Source organism: Fusarium falciforme, chromosome 10 (assembly GCF_026873545.1).
Source record: "Fusarium falciforme chromosome 10, complete sequence".
Lineage (NCBI taxonomy): Eukaryota > Fungi > Ascomycota > Sordariomycetes > Hypocreales > Nectriaceae > Fusarium > Fusarium falciforme.
This window is the reverse complement of record NC_070553.1, coordinates 1088288-1101150: the sequence shown is the minus strand read 5'-3', so window position 1 is coordinate 1101150 and position 12863 is coordinate 1088288. Positions and strand designations below refer to the sequence as shown.

The following is a 12863-nucleotide window of genomic DNA, read 5'->3' as shown; positions in this document are numbered from 1 at the left end:
ACTCATCCCGAACAGATATGATATACGACAAAGTTCTTTTATTACCTTCCATTTGTAGCCTGCATGCATGCGGGTTTATCCGTATCAGACGGGGACGGAGATATGTAAGCGCCAATCTCGCCGCCATCGCATCCGATTCGCCTCTCGCAGGGGTTGGCAGATCCCCTACATGCCGAGGTCCGTCGTAGCCCTATGGACTTTCGACATCTCCCTCATGTCAAGGATATCTGCGGGTGAATAACCGAATTCCCTGCTCGCCAAGCCGGTTTTCTCGATCTTTTCCGGCGATCCAGCTTCTACTCCAGGTAAAGTGTCTCGGCGCCAGGTAAACAAGCTTTTCTGCTGTGCTCAGCCTTGGACCAAAACTCAAACCAGGAGGCCGTCTAGCGTGAATAACATCCCTTGCATATACCCCCCTAGGCAGATTCGAGTCTGAAGAATCAGTCAGTAAGCCTGAGACAGCTGTAAGCAGATGGCCTCCGTGGAGCTGTGAAACGGCCTCTCCACTGTGGCTCATTCCAGGAATGGTTGAGGGCATAAGCCCATGTTCCTCTTTCGGTCTGCAACGGGGCCGGGGGGTACTTGCATCGTTAGGCGAGCCGTTGCTACATGGAGCTGTAGACGTCAGCCTCCGGCTTACCGGTCCTCTGCAGTGGGAGGAGAACGAGGCTTGGGGGTTCGAGGTTTGCAGGCGGTTCTTTATTTGCGGATGATTTGCAGTCCCGAGACCTTGCCCTCGGGTGCTTGGCCGTTAAACTTGCGGATTACTCCGGCGTATACTAAACTATCGGGTTCCCTTAGCCGTTGTTGGGTCAGAGAATCATCGAAACTACCCACACCATGACCATGCTATCTGATCCGTTCCGAGCTATCGATGACCATGCGTCGACCATCACACCACCTGTACCGCGTCCACAGAAACCTGTCCGGTTGAGACTTGCTTGCGATGCCTGCACCGCGGCCAAGGTTAGGTGTAGCAAGACTCACCCGTGTGAACGGTGCATAGACAATGGGCAGGAATGCTTTTACAGTGCTTCCCGACGACATGGCAAGAGGTCTCGCCATAGAAAGGCCGAGTCCGATGCCCAGCGCTCTTCGTCAAGCGAGGTGCCCACGCCTGGGGCTATTCCAGTACCAAACGGCATCAAAGGCATTTCTTATGGCTCAGAGTTCTCTTGGGAGGAGAGGGAAACTAGCCCGCAGTTGTCAAGTTACCAAGCGTCCACATTGGGCAACGGTATCGGAAAACTCGACAACTGGGCATTCCACGATATTGACATGATGTTCGACTTTGACGACACGTCCTATATATCCCTGAACGAGCCGTGGAAAACAACACCCGGGTCCCTCACGAGCCAACAAACCCTCAGCGAGACAATCACCCCTCCCGAGCAACATACAACACCTGCAGAGCAACCAGCCAATGCTACCTTGACGCCGCCGATCGAGCCCCACGATCCCAAACAAGCACACGACTGCGAGGCTCTAGCTCTTGGCGTTCTCCGCTCGCTGCATCACCACAACGCAGATGGCATCTGCAAGGGACCTGCAGCCAACGGCATGAACCTCGCCAAGCCGATGCCAAGCATCGACACGGTCCTGTTCGCCAACAAGGCTGCCCTGACCAATCTGATCCCCCTGCTCAAGTGTCCCTGTGCGAGAAACCCGCATATTGCTCTTTTGCACAGCACCATTCTTTCCAAGACCATCTTTTGGTACCGTGTTGCCGTCACTGCGCGGTATCATGCCGAGGGAGCGGAATTGCGGCCGATGAAGATACAGCTGGGGATGCTGGATCTTGATGATGATGATCAGGCCACGCTGCAGCGAGCTGTTCTTCTTAGAGAGCTGCGCAAGGCGGAGAAAGTCATGGAGAAGTTTGATGCTTGTTCTGCGAGTGAGGATGAGGTGCCCAAGTGGCATACTACGGCGATTCAGAACATGAAGGAGGAGCTTCAGGCGATTATTCAGAAGATCAAGAAGGGTCAAGGAGAATGGGCATAATTTGGTTATGGCTTCTTACACAGTTAGATAGCGACCCAGAATGACACTGTTTGAAGCATTTTGGTTAGGGCAACATATAGAGGAATGCATATCATGTATCGAATTGGCACTTCCCAGATACGCATCCCAACGCCCTCTATTCATGCCAATTTCTACAAACCTTTCCTATATCTTCTTCGCCAACTTCACACCACCGATCAAAATCCTCGTAACGGCATACATACATGCACCCGCCATCAAAATAGCTCCCGTCCAAATCTTGATGTTAGTATACCCTCCATTATCGCTAGCGATAAAAGCGCCACCAACGGGGTTGCTAACAAGCGCCGGAATTGCAAGAACTCCAAACTGCATGCCATTTCTCAGCCCGATCTCACGAATGGGTGAGATTTGTGCCATGAGGGTTGGACAGAGAGTAACAAATGCTCCCGAGCCAAAACCGTAGAGGGCGGCGAAAACGATGATGGCGGCGTTGCTTGATGCAGGGAGCCACAATGCCAGAACCAAAATGCCAGAGAAAAATGCCATGATTGTCTGGGTGTTGTATGCGCCAAACTTGTCAGCAGCAATTCCGGGCAGAATTCGCCCGAAGAGGCTTGTGATTGTCAGCATTGTCTTACTGTCTGCATACTATCGTGCAGATCTTACCTCGCTGCGTTCAGAATTGGAATGAGATACTGCGCCAGGTTCTCGGACATGCCGAGTTGGGCTGCCTGCGCCGCAATGTAGTTGATGGGCACGAAAAGGCCAAGAAAGTAGATGAATGCAGATGTTACCGTGAAGAGATACGCACGCTCCGTAAAGGGCTTGAAGAAGCCTTTGAGAGGTAGAGGAGCAGGCGATGGTGGCAGGCGTGAAACGATGGTCAGGTTGGCGATGATGAGCAAGCCCAAGATCAAAAAGGCACAAGCTCGCCTGTACAAGTCAGTTTAGCTCTTTCTGGCAGCCCATGTAGTACTTGCATGGCCCATGGAAAACCAATCTGCTTGATCAAGCGGTTAAACATGATAGGCAGGAAGACACCACCGAGACTAGAGCCACCACTGACGAGGCCCATTGCAAGACCTCTTCGCTTTTGAAACCAGGTGCTCACGCATGCAACAGCTATCACTAGTTAGCGAAAGTGCTATGAGTATGATAGTCAAAGAATGTGTACCTGGTGTAAAGAGGCAGCATATTCCAATGGGACTGCATATGCCCTGTGATAGAATGATTTGATAGTACTTGGTGGAGAGCGAAGCCATCATCAGTCCAAAGACATGCATGAAGGTGCCAAAGGCCATTAGCCACCGCGGGCCATACTTGTCATAGATTCGGCCGACAACAAAGCCCTGTAATCTCGGGTTAGCTATTGCTCGATGACCTTGATATGCGCAACTCACGCCACCAAAGAGAATGGACAATTCCAAAGAGGCAATCCATGAGATTGCGCTAGGAGAATAGCCTTTCAGATATTCCTCCTGGTAGTAAGCCTGGAAAACCCCGATGCCTGGTCGTGTATAAAACGTCAGCTCTTAAAAGTCCTCATTTAGTCGAAATGCACTAACAGTTGATCCATCCAAAACTGCAAATATTGGCAGCCCAAGCCCCGAACACGACTAACCACGCTCGCAAGCCGCCATCTGGAAAATCGTTCAGAGTGGCTCCGCGGCGTTGATCCTCGGTTTTCTGAGACTCGATGGACGGGAGAGTATCGTTTGATGACCCTGATAGGTTGTTCACTGAAATCTGTGTAGGCTGCATGATTGTTTTGCAAAGAAAGCTGTAAATTTTTGAACAAGGAGCTTCTCGCTTCTTTGAAAGAGACAAAATATGGTGCCAGGCTCCCTAGGTGATGGATATGCTTATTCTCGGACACTCATATTGTTTCGGTGACCTCTCGGGGATACAGAAATTGCTCTGCCTCGCCTTTATGTGTTGCGAGCGAGGCCGAGCGAAGATCCTTTTCTTAATCTCACACAGCTGACTACCCGGGACCCAGAAGTGAGGGCGACGGTGAGTCGCAAAAAAGTATTACTATGCATGATGCGGTTACAGATCTACTGTCTTGGTTGTGTGTACTATGCATAGGTTTAGATCGCCAAGCTTGCCAAGACATGGTTGATCATTGACTACCGCATTTGTTTGTACAACTGTCTGGACATCATCTTCGCAGTGGACATCTGCATAGCGACATGTGATTGCTAATTGTGAAACATCTTCTCGCTGCAGTAAGATATGAGATTTCCTCATTAGCGACAATACGAATTGCTGCAAAGTGCGTCGCTACAAAGGGCCCTACAAAAGGATCCAATCCCTAAGTCTAGAACCAAAAACCTGCGGGTAATATGCCACGTTCAACCTCTCTCCTGCCTCAAAGAGACAACCAACATACGCAAACGCCCTATTCAGGCTCTGAAACTCGCGTCTCAAGACAGAGGCGAAAGAGCCGAACCCAGAATTCGGCCTCGGCTTTGAGCCAGATTATCGCGATTGGCCTGCGTGGCGGGCACTCATGCGGGGAATCAGCCGGGCATCGTCGGGTGTTGCAGCAGCGAACCGTCGAGCCGAAAATGGAACCCTGGAGCCCCTTGCAGCGGGCGGTCAGAGGCGTGGCCCCCACTGTAAATGGGCTGAGCTAGTGAGATGGGGAGTCTGCGTCGCACACCGTAATCATGAGGTCGGAATTGATACACAAGGTAGCAGATATGTTGCTGTAACCAACACTTGCAGTATTGGAATGTTGATCCCTGTTGTCCATGATTGCATCTCGAATACCTACTTAAGTTGAGCTGCGCCCAGCTGAAAGTCTGTCTCTCAATTCAGCATCAACAACTAGTTCTATCACCCCTCCATTCCTCACCCCCAAAACCACCACAAAAATCACAAAATGGCTGCTGCAGTTGGCAAATACGTCTCCAAGCTCGCCGGCAAGCGCGTCCTTGTCATTGGCGGCTCCTCAGGCGTCGGCTTCGGCGTCGCGGAGGCTGCCCTCCAGAACGGCGCCTCTTCCGTCTTCATCTCCTCGTCCTCTCAATCCAAGATCAGCAGCGCCATTGAGCGCCTCAAGAGCAACAACACATCCACCAAGACTGAGGTCCAGGGCTTCCCCTGCAACCTGGCTTCTTTTGACACCCTCAACTCCGAGGTTGAGAAGCTCTTTTCTGAGGTTTCCAAGACTGGCAAGCTCGACCATGTTGTCTTCACAGCTGGTGACCAGATTGCTGTTGGCAAGCTTGAGGACTTTACTCTCGACGCTCTCAAGCAGGCTGGAGCCGTGCGCTTCTTTGCGCCCCTGGTGATCGCCCAGCAGCTCCGCAAGAACCTCAACGAGAGCACCACCTCCTCATACACCATCGCCACAGGTGGTGCTCAGGAGCACGTCGGCAAGGACTGGACGGTGATGCAGTCGTACCTTGGCGGCATCCGCGGCATGACCCGAGGCTTGGCGGTCGATCTGGCGCCCATCCGCGTCAACGCCGTGGCCATGGGTCCCACCGACACCGAGATCTGGGGCAAGGTCAAGGAGATGGGATACTGGGACCACGTGACGGGCAAGATGAAGGCCAGGATGACTACCGGTGCTATCGGCGCCGTTGAGGACGTGGCTGAGGCGTATGTGTATCTGATGAAGGACAAGAACGCGTCTGGTAGCATAGTTGAGACTACTGGTGGTACTCTGATGTCGATGTCTTAGATTTGAGGGGTGGTGATACAGGGTAGATGGATAATCACGGCGTTTTGAGCAATACACCAGTTTTGGCGCAAGTTCCTTTACCCTTCTATCGTGACATGGATGGCCCTGAACTTGCAATGAAGCATTCGCAATAGATTTAATCAGATAAAATAATATATTCAACAAGATCAATTGTTATTATTCTCACCCTCGTGAAGCTGTGATAACACCCACCAGATCTGCGTAATCCTCTCACAGCGGGTCTCTGCGCGTAAGCAGCCACCCATGCTCACCACCTGTCAACAGTTTCATGAGAATGCTGTTGGTTCACGCATCTCGCGTCTCGGCATCATCACTCAATGCCCGAGATATTCCCCGACATACATGGACCCTTTACTCGGCACTTCGCCTTTTTTTCGCTTCTCGGATTTTAGCCACCCGAATCGTTAAGCTCCGTGCATGAGATGTGATGCATTCCAACCCCCGATGGAGCATGGAGATCATTGCTGCACAGCCTTTGCTTACTTTCACGCTGAAGTGCTGTTCATGTCAAAATGTTGTCTCGTTTCCCCATGTCGGCGTCGAGGCGGCTTTCAGCTTTATCGGGACAAGTAAGAGCAGCGAGCACCATGAAGGAAGCAATCGTGTCGAGAGGGCCCAAGGTTGAGATTATCGACAGCCCCATTCCCAAAGCTGGGCCTGGACAGGTTGTGACAAAGATCGTCTTCTCGGGCAGCAATCCTAAAGACTGGTAAGAGACTTTTTGGTTGCATTAACGCAAAATACTGAACATCTATAGGAAGCGACCAGAATATTGGGGCGCCAGAGGCACTGGCAACCAGGGCGATGACATTTCAGGCATTGTCCACGAAGTTGGTGAGGGCGTCTCCGAATTCAGGCCCGGCGACCGCGTCGCAGCCATGCATGAGATGAAGCAGCCGGGAGGGAGTTATGCCGAGTACGGTGTCAGCTGGGCGTACACGACATTTCGTCTGCCCGACAAGACATCTTTTGAGGGTGAGTTTTGGGCGCATGTGAATCATCGTGACATTCATCACAAGCTGACGGGGCCAATTTAGAGGGCGCTGCACTGCCTCTGACTGCCTTGACCGCTGCGTGCGGTCTCTATGCGCGTCTCGGGCTCCCCGAGCCATGGCTTCCTGCGTCTGATTCTCAGAAGATCCCACTGGTCATTTGGGGCGCCTCATCAGCCGTTGGGTCATACGCCGTTCAACTCGCCAAACGTTCCAACATTCACCCCCTCATTTGCGTCGCCGGTCGCGCCCAGGAGCATGTGGAGAAGCTGATTGACAGAAGCAAGGGCGACACGGTCATTGACTACCGCAAAGGCCACGAAGCCGTGGCTGAGGAGATGAAGGCCAGTTTGAACGGGGCCAAGCTCGAGTACGCATTCGACGCCATTTCCGAGGATGGTTCCTACCAGACCATTTGCGAGGTTCTCGACCACCACACGGGAAAGATCACCAACATTGTGCCCGCGCAGTCATACTCGGATATTCCCAAGACGATCCAGAAATCAGTCACGACGGTCGCTAGCATTCACGAGGATCTGAAGGATTTTGGTTATGTTTATACGCGGTATTTTAGCAAGGGTTTGGAGGAGGGTTGGCTGAAGGCGCAGCCGCAGGAGATCATCCCAGGTGGATTGGCGGGCGTTGAGAAGGGTCTCATAAACCTCAAGAATGGCACTGCGAGTGCGGTCAAGTATATCTTTAGGATCGCTGATACACCAGGTGTACAGTCATGAGATTTTTCTTGAGTCTTTGCAATATGATTGCCATGGGATACGCGCACGTTAGTCGGGGACTTGGGGTGAACGTGCGATTGAAGCTGGGCGCGATCGCGTGAATACAACAACATGCAATCCTCAACATTGCCAACTAAAGGAAAGAAAATACACACTTATTCATGACATGTTAGTCAATGTGAATCAATAAATGTTGGGGGATTGAGATGCGAAGAAGTTAGATTTTTGTCACCACTGCCTTGAGGAGAGCTCCGGTGCCGTGCCCAGTCATGTGCCATGCCTTTTCGCGCAAACAGAGCTATCTTGGATAGAAACTCATTTCTTGAGCTCGTTCAGGACTTCTTGCGCGCAAGCAAACTCGAACTCTGCCATTGTTTCTTGCCACAACGTCTCGCAGGCTGCCTCCCCCTCGGGTGTGTACACAAACGCGGCAAAGCTGGTCAACGTGTTAGCTTTTCAGTTATGCATGGAAATCCACGTATGCGAAAAGGACATCTTGATATGAAGGGAGAATGGAATGATTACTTGGGGAGACTTACGGCGCAATCTTCCAGTTTGACACGAAGCATCCATGAGACTCTTTTCCCTTGACTGCAACCGCATCAACATATGTCGACGCACCGACAGGCAGTGACCGCCCGAAAATTGCTTTGAAGATGTAAAAGAAGGCCACAACAATCCACGGTGCAAAATTCTGCAAGGCCGTATCCTTGACAAGTCCAGGGTCGGCAAGATTGACGACGACATCTTCACAATTGACGTAGTTGACCAAGTTGATGATAAACAGGTGACCCAAGAGCTTGCTCACGGCATATCGCTCAACAGGTTTCCATGGCCTGGTTTTGTCATCAAGAGCAGCCAGGATTGGATCGCCTTTTGGTTCCGAGAGAGTGGCTCCTCGGGCTGTGCCAGAGCTGACGATGGCCAAACGACCTGGCTTGCCCGCTGGTGACTTGGATTTGAGGATGGGTAAGAGCAGAATGGCGAGGAAAGCAGTGGAGAGATAGTTGACCTGGATCAACTTCTCATGGCCAGTTCTAGGTACCGTAACGAAGTTGGCTCCCTGCACTCCGGCATTCAAGATGGCGATATCCAGGCGAACAAGTTCGGCTTCGGCGCGGCGAGTAAATGCCTGGATAGAGTCATACGACTCCATCTCAAGGGACCAGACCCGGATATTAGCATCCGGAAACTCGGCCTTGAAGGCGGCTGCGACCTTTTCGCCTCTTTCTTTGGACCGCACGGCCAAGATGAGACCCGATAGACCGTAGGATAAGAGCTGGCGCGATGCTTCAAGCCCGAGACCACTGGTGGAACCCGTCACGATGGCAACCTTGCCTTTGAGGTTGGTGTCTTTGGGGGGCCATTGGACCGGGCTACGGAATTGGGACTTGAGAAAAAGAGAGCCGGGGCTCTCCTTTGGAGGGCCGAGATCTAGAGACGCGGACATGAGGGTTGTCGTGGGTGTATATGACCAAGGAGGAAGAAGGTAGTTGGAAGATGGGTTAGGAATGAAAAGGGTCAGGAGTCTGAATATCGAAGAAAATATAGGGATAGAGGACCATAAGCAATGTGTTCTTTATTATAGTTGAAGCCCGGCCATTGATGGGTTAACTGAGCCACAAGATCGAGGACCATAAGAATTACTGAGGGAAACTGGTGACTCTATATACTTCTCCGTGACACTTCTCAACTCTCTTCAAGTCTTCATCCCAGCATCACAGGTCTGCGAATATTCCTAATTCGGCAACGTTCGAGATTGTTCAACACCCGCTAAACCAAGATCGGACTTTACTCTTGTCTTGGCATTCTGGCTCGAGCGTCTTGCACGTCAGGCCCCATATTATCTCTCACTCCCCATGCTTCCGCTTCTCTCCTGACACGCGGGTCTACACTCTCTTGTCCCATTCAAGGCATCGCTCTTCTTTAGATAGCCCTATTCATACTTGGCAAATCTTATGCTGCTGCGTTCCTACGCTTGTTCCCTACTTTGACCCCGGTAGTTACCCCGTTTTGTTGTCGCGACGATGCCGATATTCCCGTCCACCGGCGACGAGCTCCCCTTCATCGTCACCACACCAAGTATGCCATCCGTGGAAGCAAACCGCAAGACTATACGAAGTTATGCGATGCGTGGAAGGAACCGAAAGAAGCGTCCGATGAGACCCTCATCTTGGATCAATGGAGGAAAAGTAGAGACCTCTGGTAATCCGAACTTGGGCCAAGGTTTCCCTATCATGCCCAAGGTCGGTGGTGAATTCTCATTTACGGCCGTCCCTGAAGATCTTGGGCCGGAATTGCTGGAAATAATCTGGAAACGTAAGAAGGTTCCGAGTTTGAGTGTGATGGATGTCCCGGGCTAACATCTTGGATAGTCAGGAACGTAACACCTTCCTTGGAGTTTGGCCCGGCATCTAGCCAAGAGGAGGCCCTTTGGCTTGAACCTGTTCTAACAGACATCGCTTGTTTCCACTTTACCATGTTCATATCGAAAATGTATCTCGATTACCTCAAGGGTCACGCCGATAATACCCGGGATGCTCTAGTTCACCACACCAAGGCTTTGAATGTACTCCAGAGGCGCCTTTTGGCAGGAAACATGGACATTTCGACGTCTGACTCAACTGTGTTAACTGTTGTCGGCCTCACTACAGCGGCGTTGGCATTTGGAGATGCTGACATCGCCCAAAAACATATGGTAGGCCTGCACAGGATGGTCACTTTGAGAGGGGGTATCTCGGCCTTTTCACACTATAAACGACTACAAGCAAAACTGTGCCGGTAAGTCAAAAGCTCACTTAAGTCTAGAAAGTTTCTTCTAACGACAAGTAGTGTTGATCTTGGCGTGGCTCTCAGCATAGGATGCGAGGCTCTTTTCTTCTCAGAGGAACTCTCATGGAGCCCCTATCTTCCTCCCCAAGCACGAAAGAAGGCACAGACAGTTGAGGAAGGATCTTCAAGTCTTTTGAATTTCCTTGGAGGTTTAGATGCACGGATATGCCTGGTTTGGGACGACCTAAAGGCGTATTCACAAGCAGCCAATATGGCAGCACATTGCGGCCTTGAAATGGACACTGTGCTTTATCAAGAGGTCATGGTGTCTATCCACTATCGTCTTACCCGTCTCATATTTGAGCCGGGTAGCATAAACGAGACAATACGCCTAGCCCTACTGGCTTTTGCCAGCTCTGTGTTCCTCCAAGGAGGTGGCGTCTGGGTCCGTCATGAGCATCTCTATCGATGTTTGAAGAAGAACTTTACCAGAGCCAAAGAAAGAAAAGATGATTTTCCTCCTCAGATGATGCTGTGGCTCTACGTCTTCTGTGTGGCTTTGGACGCTAACGAGCCTAGCCACAGCAGGCTCCGGCCTGGCCTGACAGAGCTCCTCCAGACCCAAGGATTGAGTTCATGGGGCGAGGTAAGAGCCTCGTTGAAATCTGTTCTCTGGGTGAATAAGATACATGACGCTATAGCGAGGGACTTTGTGGAGGAAATGCTAAGTGCAGCGGAAAATGGGAGTCAAGTGGTGTCTGAGCTGACAGCTGAGGCTCTATCACATGGCTGTGATATTTGAGTCAGGACATCGGGCAACGGGAGTCTAGACTCGGCAGTTGAGAAATTCACATGTCACTCGGGACGATGTTGATTCAAGCTTGGCAACGCCTCAGAGCAGGTGGCTGCAAATGTTGGCTGGCTATGCCTTGGCTGAACTTGGATATTTGAGAATGGACACGTCGGTTACCCCTTTGGGTATGGAATTTACATAAATTAAGCCACGTGGCTGCATAAATGCAAAATTGTCTGCCTGAAAATTCTCAGACAGGATTCAACTGCTTTGCCGTTTGTGGACAGCCTTGTTTCTCGTCGTGACGGCCCAGAACCCGTTTCCGCCCCCGTAAAAGTTAATAGCAGAGCCCCGTGTATTCCTGAGACCATAGCAGTGTGCACTGTCGTATGCTGAGGACTTACTATGTCCCCGGCATGGACGCATATTGGCGATCTCCGACCAATCCTCCAAACTCGTGGGTGCTCGCACTCAGATGGTCGCTAGTGGCTGCTTCAACAGCATCGTGATTAAAGTAGGCTGTCTGAGGAAGCGTTGCATCGTTCTGGGGTTGGATAGGCGACATTGTGCGGGGGGTATAGGGTTGGGTGATGGTTGGAGAGCCCACGACTTTCGTATCGGGTACGCTTGAATGAGCGGTGGACTCAGGCAAAGAGCCATGCGACTGATCTCTTCTGCGATTGCGACGCAAGATGTATAGGATTCCCAGGATTGTCAGACTGATGACGGCCAAGCCTCCCACAACACCTCCCACAACCGCGCCAACGTTGAGTCCAGGGTGTGGGGGCGGAGGCGGAGCTGGTTCTGTCTCAATCGGCTCCTCTGTCGTTGTTGTTTCGAACGTCTCAATCGGGTCGTTTATTGGGCTCTCGGCGATTGGTGTGTCAACCCACACCATGCTCGGCGTTCCGTCAACGAAAACAATAGTCGTGAACTCTCGAGGCACCCCATCATCGGTGCTGTAAATAGTCTCCGAGGTTCGGGAGTCACTACAGCCCCAGGCAGTAATGTCCCCAAAGTACAACTCTACACAGTAGGGGGAACTGAATTTGGTGCTACATGACAAGGGGTTTTAGTTACTGCCTTGAGAAAGGTGTTGCGGAGTTTAGATTACCTACCATTTTAAGATGTAATCGTCCCAGTAACAATCATCATCGCATATGTCTGTGTCAATTGCATCGATGCGGTCGAGGCAGGTAGTTAGGATATCCTCAAAGCCGCAAAAGACATTGGCGATCGAATCCAATTCCCATGAGCAAGCGGTTGAAGGTGGGCAATGATAGGCGCTCGACCAATCATCAAAACCGCAGATCTCATCAGGAGCCACAGTGACAGTGATAGTTCCCGTGGTCAGGTAATCGTCATACTGCCGCCGACGAAGCCCCTGCTCTGGCTCTTCAGAGCGAAGTCGCGCATAATCGAGATTGTTGAATGATGTGAGTGTCTGGGGGGTAAGGGAATTGACTTTTGCAGCCAAAATGTCCACTATGGCGATTGTCTTTGCGAATCTGCGTAGGAGCATTGCGTAGGTCGATGGGGGTCAGTGGGGGCGTGTAAAGCTGCTCACAGTAACCAGCTGAGAGAATGGCGGGCATTGGCCCCTAAGTAGTCTCACGAACTGGAATTTACGTGTTTGGATGCTCGTCCCTTCGTGAAGTGGCTTGCAGAAGCTGAAGGAAGGCCTTCGCCCTCTATCTATTAGCAAGACAGATGCTTTAGCCACCGTTAACGTGGTCTGGTGGCAGCCCTAAATTATGTGGAGGTCGGCTGTGTGTGATAACTGTGATTTGAGTCAAAAGCCTGGATTAAGCTTTGTTCGTGGTTGTGGTGGCTATTGGCTGAACTCGTAGCCATCCCTCTCCTTGGCCCTT

General features: G+C 51.4%; 7 protein-coding genes across 7 annotated transcripts; 4 read left to right on the top strand and 3 right to left on the bottom strand.

Moving 5' to 3' along the window:
* Nucleotides 1–840: 840 nt before the first annotated feature.
* On the top strand, nucleotides 841–2004 carry NCS54_01223800 (Zn(2)-C6 fungal-type domain-containing protein; the record flags this gene model as incomplete). Its single annotated transcript, XM_053157481.1, has 1 exon — nucleotides 841–2004. The coding sequence occupies one exon, from the start codon at nucleotides 841–843 to the stop codon at nucleotides 2002–2004; it is 1164 nt and encodes a 387-aa protein (XP_053013456.1).
* A 165-nt stretch (nucleotides 2005–2169) lies between these two features.
* Nucleotides 2170–3747, bottom strand: NCS54_01223700 (MFS domain-containing protein; the record flags this gene model as incomplete). The annotated part of the gene is made up of 6 exons (XM_053157480.1): nucleotides 2170–2599; nucleotides 2653–2919; nucleotides 2967–3108; nucleotides 3161–3335; nucleotides 3387–3493; nucleotides 3552–3747. 6 exons carry the CDS (start codon nucleotides 3745–3747, stop codon nucleotides 2170–2172), a joined length of 1317 nt encoding a protein of 438 aa, XP_053013455.1.
* A 1126-nt stretch (nucleotides 3748–4873) lies between these two features.
* NCS54_01223600 (Hypothetical protein) lies at nucleotides 4874–5680 on the top strand (the record flags this gene model as incomplete). The annotated part of the gene is made up of 1 exon (XM_053157479.1): nucleotides 4874–5680. The coding sequence occupies one exon, from the start codon at nucleotides 4874–4876 to the stop codon at nucleotides 5678–5680; it is 807 nt and encodes a 268-aa protein (XP_053013454.1).
* Nucleotides 5681–6213: 533 nt separating this feature from the next.
* Nucleotides 6214–7427, top strand: NCS54_01223500 (PKS-ER domain-containing protein; the record flags this gene model as incomplete). Its single annotated transcript, XM_053157478.1, has 3 exons — nucleotides 6214–6410; nucleotides 6459–6676; nucleotides 6739–7427. The coding sequence occupies 3 exons, from the start codon at nucleotides 6214–6216 to the stop codon at nucleotides 7425–7427; spliced, it is 1104 nt and encodes a 367-aa protein (XP_053013453.1).
* Nucleotides 7428–7742: 315 nt separating this feature from the next.
* NCS54_01223400 (Hypothetical protein) lies at nucleotides 7743–8877 on the bottom strand (the record flags this gene model as incomplete). Its single annotated transcript, XM_053157477.1, has 2 exons — nucleotides 7743–7863; nucleotides 7967–8877. 2 exons carry the CDS (start codon nucleotides 8875–8877, stop codon nucleotides 7743–7745), a joined length of 1032 nt encoding a protein of 343 aa, XP_053013452.1.
* Nucleotides 8878–9664: 787 nt separating this feature from the next.
* Nucleotides 9665–10927, top strand: NCS54_01223300 (Hypothetical protein; the record flags this gene model as incomplete). Its single annotated transcript, XM_053157476.1, has 4 exons — nucleotides 9665–9746; nucleotides 9803–10208; nucleotides 10260–10845; nucleotides 10901–10927. 4 exons carry the CDS (start codon nucleotides 9665–9667, stop codon nucleotides 10925–10927), a joined length of 1101 nt encoding a protein of 366 aa, XP_053013451.1.
* A 468-nt stretch (nucleotides 10928–11395) lies between these two features.
* On the bottom strand, nucleotides 11396–12514 carry NCS54_01223200 (Hypothetical protein; the record flags this gene model as incomplete). Its single annotated transcript, XM_053157475.1, has 2 exons — nucleotides 11396–12047; nucleotides 12111–12514. 2 exons carry the CDS (start codon nucleotides 12512–12514, stop codon nucleotides 11396–11398), a joined length of 1056 nt encoding a protein of 351 aa, XP_053013450.1.
* Nucleotides 12515–12863: the final 349 nt, after the last annotated feature.